Genomic DNA, 6,188 nt, shown 5'->3' with positions numbered 1-6,188 from the left:
TCAACCGGGTTGATTGCACAAGCAAAGTTGTCAGCTCCTTGCTTTAGGCTAGGTTAGACCAAAAAAACCTTGGTGATTTTTTTTTCGAGTGAGGAGTTGGCAACGCTGATCTCCACTTGAGGGCGGTCAACCGGGTTGATTGCACAAGCAAAGTTGCCAACTTCTTGCTTTAGGTTAGGTTAGAGCAAAAAAAGCTGTGGGTAAGCTGTCGGTTGTTTAACTCTTCCCTCTCTCTTTTTTTTCTTGTAAAAGGCTATGGCAAAAGTACCAGTGGGTTGGCAACCTTGCTTTATGCACTGTAAGGCAAGCCTCAAGCAAGGTTGCCAGCTCCTTGCTTTAGGTTAGGTTAGACCAAGAAAAAAAACCTTGGTGATTTTTTCGAGTGAGGAGTTGGCAACACTGCGAGAAAATACCTCAAGCAGTGTTGCCAGCTCCTTGCTTTAGGTTAGGTTATACCCAAAAACAAAAACCTTGGTGATTTTTTCGAGTGAGGAGTTGGCAACACTGCTCACCACTTCAGCTCACCACAAGAGGTTTGTGAACTGTCTAAACTGGACTACTGGCTTTATACACCCCCACAGAGCAGATCTATACATCAAGTTTGATGTTGTAAAGCTCGATGGTACAGATTATCCGGCAAATTCAAATATAAGATTGGTAGACAATTTTGTGCCACATCTGTTCTCTGAAATTGAGATCAGAAAACATGGTGTTGTTATAAACAGAGTAGATTACCCTGGCATTACCTCTACAGCTTTGGCCACACTAAAATTATCCAAAACCGAGGCTTCTTACTACAAAATAGGTGGATTTGAGGCTGGTGATAAAATATTATCCAAGAGCCACACAGTGATGTTTCCTATGCGCCTGTTGCCAGGATTCTTCTCGGATTACAAAGATATTATGTGGAAGGGTGGTTTAAGAATCACATTTAGAAGAGCTGCCAATGATAATAATGCTTTGATGAGGTACAGTACATTAAACTCTACAGGGGAAGCTCTGCCTAATACTCTAATAAGGTAAATGCCTTATTCAGACTATGGAGCTAAGAATTCCAGTAGTTGAATATGAAGCCAGTTATGCTCTTAAATACAAAGCAGATATCCTAAAAAATCCACAGGTGCCTTTACAATTTTATACATATCAATGTGTACAGAAGCCTGCCACTGGTACCTATTATGAGTTTGATGCTACAAATTCATTCTCCAGTATACAATATGACATGCCAGATTTTGTGGTGGTACTGTTTCAGACTGGAAGACACAATAATCAGGAAAAAAAATTCAAGTAAATTTGATAACTGCAACATCAAAAACATATATCTTAAAAATGGCAGAAATGAGGTGTTTCCTAGAGAAAATTATAATTTAAACATGTCCAAGGATGATTTTCTTAAATTATATGAAGCATTTACAGCATACAAAAGGGTCACTACTGGCAATACTGACATGTATTACACACCAGATGAATTCAAAGCACAGAGACCCATGTTTGTCATCAACACTTCAAAAAGGAAACAAGTTGTGGTTAATGACAGGACAAACATTAAAATTATCTGTGAATTCCACGATACACTCCCCGATGACACCATATGTAGTGTTATTCTCATAGGTGAAAAATCATATGTTTATGATGTAAGAAATGAGAGAGTCACAGAACAATTCTAGAAGATTTTTGCACAATGCATTGTCTTAGTACTAGAAGTGCAAGTTGAGGCTGGTGTCCAATTAAAATATTGAGCATATTCCAGGTAACATATTAACATAACAGCAACAAGTATTTAAGCATATATTACATTATATTATTGTGTAAGCAAAATCGGGGCATATGAACTCTTCTTTTCTACACTAGGATTCAAAATTCTTGGGGATTAAGAGCATATCACACTTGAAGAAATGGGGAATAAGAGGATCTTGGCATAATTTTAAGTGTGGGCAAATCGGGCTGTTTAATCAAATAACCTCTTCTTTTTTACACCTATAAGTGGTGCTGGTTATAGTATTAAACACACTACTTGTGTGGGTGTGTGTGTGTGTGTGTGTGTGTGGGTGGGTGGGTGGGTGGGTGTGGGTGTGTTAATACGTTTGCTCTAGTTTTAAGTGTAGCCAAAAACAATATCAAAAGGGGCTTATTTTTAACAAGCTTATGGACAACAATCTCACAGATGCAGCTTTTGTAAGTGTAGGCAAATCAATCTGAGGGGGGTCATACTTTCACGGGAAATTCCCGAGGGCATTTTTACAAAAATCTTGGATTAGACAGGGTTCCACACTTGAGCAAAAAGCTCATATGGGCATGTTGAGCAAGTTTTAAGTGTAGCCAAATCTGCCTGAGGGGGGTTCATACTTTATCGAGCCAGTAGTAGCATCAATTACACTACTCAATATACGCTGTATAACACACACCTCATAACTATTTTTTTATAACTTCGTTGTCCGTACCAGGGTTGTTAAAGGTCCAGGAATTTTAAATAATTTCAATTCCGGTCCAGGAGAGAAAATCAGCAAGTGTAAATGGGTTCTGGACCGTAAATAATATTTGTATCTGTAAAATATTTCAATTTGGTCCAGGCACCTTTTTTCCGGCTGAATTTAAATACGGTCCAGGAAATTTTGTCCGCATCAATTTAAATTCGGTCCCGGAACCTTTTTCCCGGATGAATTTAAATTCGGTCCATGAACTTTTTTCCGTATTAATTTAAATACAGGTCCAGGAACCTTTTTTGAATGAAACAATACGCAACTTGACCGATTTTAAATTTTGCGTGAAAAAGGGTTCCGGTCCTGCAGCTCAACCCAATAGAATTTATGGGTTTCTGGACTTTTAACAACCCTGGTCCACTTTTATAAGCCAGGGTCTGGTTCTATTGAAATTAGCTGTTCTGATAAAAAAATGAAACCCACTTCTGGATTCCTTCCAGTTTTCCTTCAATATTTTACATTGAAAAATCAATTCAACAATGCATGATGCGTTGCATGGAAACAATTCTCTTCGAGTTGTTGACACCAACAAGAGTTTCCCGACTGGAAATTTCTACGAACAGCCATGTAATGACCACCATAGGCCTCACACTATTTTCATCGCCTCCACAGAGGCATAGGTAATGTCAGACAAGCTTAAGAATCATCCTCTGCCCTTATGCAGAGGTAAACATGATTTCCAAATAACAGTGGACAATGAATCAAAATAATAGCCTCCTCCTAAATCCCTTCGATTAATCATCGCTGCAGTACATCAACACATGACCCTCAGGTCACAACAATGGCCACGAAGATGCAGAACACTACCAGACGACCCGTAACACCTAAAAGTCCTCTGGTTGGTATCTCTCGGGGACTAAACACCAATGTAGGCGTTCTCAAGCTTCCGAAGGTAATCATAGAGAAAATATTTGGCTACCTAACATACCACGAGGTGGCAACTGGACCACGTCTAACCTGCCGATCCTTCTTCAAGCTCTCTGGAATAATGCTAAACTCCTCATTCCAGCTGATGGAGAAAAGAATACAACTGAAAATTCAAAGTTTAGAGAGGGAGATATTGGTGTCTGCATTGAATGGTTGGAATACTAAAGACAGGTATGTGATTTTGCTCGCTAGATACGTGGTAGACATTCTGCACTCAGAATTCAAGCTCTTGCGTGCTGCTTGTTGGAGGTACATTGAAAGTAATGTCTGGACATTCTTTCCTGGAATGATACTCGATAAATTCCTTCACGCCATATCAATAGGAACTCCCAGCAATTCGTTGTTAGTTAATGAAGAGGAAGTCCATTCCCTGATGGACAAGATTCAACGACTCGATTGTAGATTTTTGGATTTCTTTGAGAAGTACATCCAGCCCGATTTGCCTAAAATTGTGCCTTATGGTGTGCAGATCACAGACTACTTGAACTGCATATTGAATGCTGAGTACCACATTACAGTAACTCACAATCAGCACAGTATCTACATGTCTGCCCTCTACAAGATTCCAAACAGCAGTCTTCTCAGGAAACTACCTCAAGTCCATTCGAAACGCCCGTCAGATTTCGATCTCAGGAAGTTCCGGAAGTACTTGAGGCATATCATCAAGTGGAACAACAAGTTTGTCCTCACGCACGAGCAGCTCGAGAACCTTTCCAGGGAACACATTCTGATGGAGAAGCACCAGTATCCAGATCTGGAAGTCAGCAAAGCCAAAACAGTTTTAGTTCCAGGACATCTGTACCGAGACGTGTTCTTTGGCGAAAGCGTGAAAACCGATGGCACATCTTGGCAAATACCCCACGAGCAGCTTCAGTTCAAGTTTGAACTGAGATGTTCGAAGACAGAAGCGCCGCTGGACTTAACTCGACTGTCGTTCAGTGAAGACCTAGCGAGCAGAAGGTGGAAACTGTGTAAACAGGTGTTCGACTGCTTAAAATTAGAGGAGACTCTTATTGCCTTGGGAGAAGACATCGGCTTCGAGAAACCATACACGTTCTTCGTAACTATTTGTGCCAATTTCTCCCCGACAAATTCTGCAGAAATGTCCTTCAGGCACGAGCATTAAAAACTCTACGAAAAGTCGTCTAAAAACTAAATAAAAACTGCGTATGATAATTATGTACATTACAAAGTTCTACTGCAGATTGCTATAAATTTCCGTCATGAGAGGCTATGAAGTTATTGGTTTTATTGCTATTTCTAATGAGTTCATTTGCATCAGCATGCTGGTGTCTCCCTTTATCACCTCCGAGGGTGATGTCCGAAAAAAAATCTTTAACCACGCAGCGAGAAATAATAAAAAAAGTTCAGTCCCTCTCCCTCCAACACACCAGAGGAAGTACTCGTAGTTAATTCACTAAACATAACTGATGTTGTCATTCTTAGTTTGCCTTCAATTTACATTGTAAGTAATAACCTGTGGCATAACAGCATGCGAGGACCAGTTGCTACTGACTGCTCGCCTCACTACCACCAGACGGTGTGACATATGGTCAGTATGGTCTGTCATCGTCGTAGGTTTTCTATGACTGGCTCCCCAATTTCCTCATGATGGTGGGTGGCCACCGGTCCCATACACAGGAAAATATTTCAGTAAAAGTTGTTACGCTTCGCCCAGGAGAGTCAAACCTGCGCACATCCTGTAGGCCAGGGTTGCCCTCAAGGGGAGATTATGGCACAGGCTGCACCATCGAGATTTTTGAGGAGAATTTTACCCTTCAAACAATATAAAATTCAACATGTATATATTTTTCTAAAATATATGTAAAAATTTTACACCTCAAATACACCATTAGATGAAGAAAATAAAGTGTTTAAGGGTTTTATTGAAGTTGGGGGGGAGAAATATGCAACTCTTACATTGCAACGTCCGTACGCCTTACACAGAATTACGACACTCTAAACTCTTCAATTAGGAGGAAGGCAAAAGTCTACCCATAAGTGCCTTATCAGTTGTTGAACATAGACTCAATATCTCGGGGCTTACTGGGATAATAAAAGGTTACACCAGCTTTATATATATGGGTTTATTATAATCTCAATAAAAGAATGTCTGTTAGCACACGTGTCTTTACCTGTAACCCCTACGTGCATTTACCTGTACCACACCTTTGGTCTCTAAGAGATAAGGGCGGCAGGGAGCATCCAATTTATTCTTAGCAGTGAGGCACCAGGGGGAGTATGGAAACCGAATTGTATTTAGGGCTTTGATTGCTGCCGACATCACGGACTCCCTTGTAAGAGAAAGTACGAGGCATGCGGTACCCTCAACCACAGCCGAGAACTGGCCGTAGCCAATTGGTACCCCTGAAGAGCGGGACGCTTGAGTGGTAGGATCAAAGGATGCTGCGACAACCCCGGCGTTAGCGGGGAATTGGCAAGCCAACCGGTATCTCCTATGCAGGGACGGCAGGTTGGGAAGGAAAGGTCCTGCTACTCCCAGTCAACCCAGGCAGGTAGAACCTGAGTACCTATCAGCCGAAGCGATTGGACCAGGTAGGTAGGTTGCTGCTAGGCTCTTCTTCTTCTTTCTTCTTCCTCCTTTCTTCTGGAATGGCTTCTAGTCTTCAGGCTTGGTGGCCGGTTTACCCTGGATGTTTGCCCGTTGACCATCAGGGAGTCAACTGAGCTCCGGGTTTTTTTTTTTACCTTAGTCGGTCAGGACGTCATCTTTTGTGGGGACCTGCATCTTGTATTACTATTCATTTACAGGCATTGGGA

General features: G+C 41.3%; 1 protein-coding gene across 1 annotated transcript; it reads left to right on the top strand.

Annotated features, from left to right (window-relative positions):
• Positions 1-3,009: 3,009 nt before the first annotated feature.
• LOC145997444 (uncharacterized) lies at positions 3,010-4,622 on the top strand. Its single transcript, XM_083134648.1, has one exon. It carries the CDS (start codon positions 3,262-3,264, stop codon positions 4,531-4,533), a length of 1,272 nt encoding a protein of 423 aa, XP_082990774.1. The 5' UTR covers positions 3,010-3,261; the 3' UTR covers positions 4,534-4,622.
• Positions 4,623-6,188: the final 1,566 nt, after the last annotated feature.

This window comes from Lepisma saccharinum, chromosome 1 (genome assembly GCF_977018435.1).
Source record: "Lepisma saccharinum chromosome 1, izLepSacc3.1, whole genome shotgun sequence".
NCBI lineage: Eukaryota > Metazoa > Arthropoda > Insecta > Zygentoma > Lepismatidae > Lepisma > Lepisma saccharinum.
The sequence above is the reverse complement of the archived record's forward strand: the minus strand, read 5'-3'. Positions and strand labels throughout refer to the sequence as shown.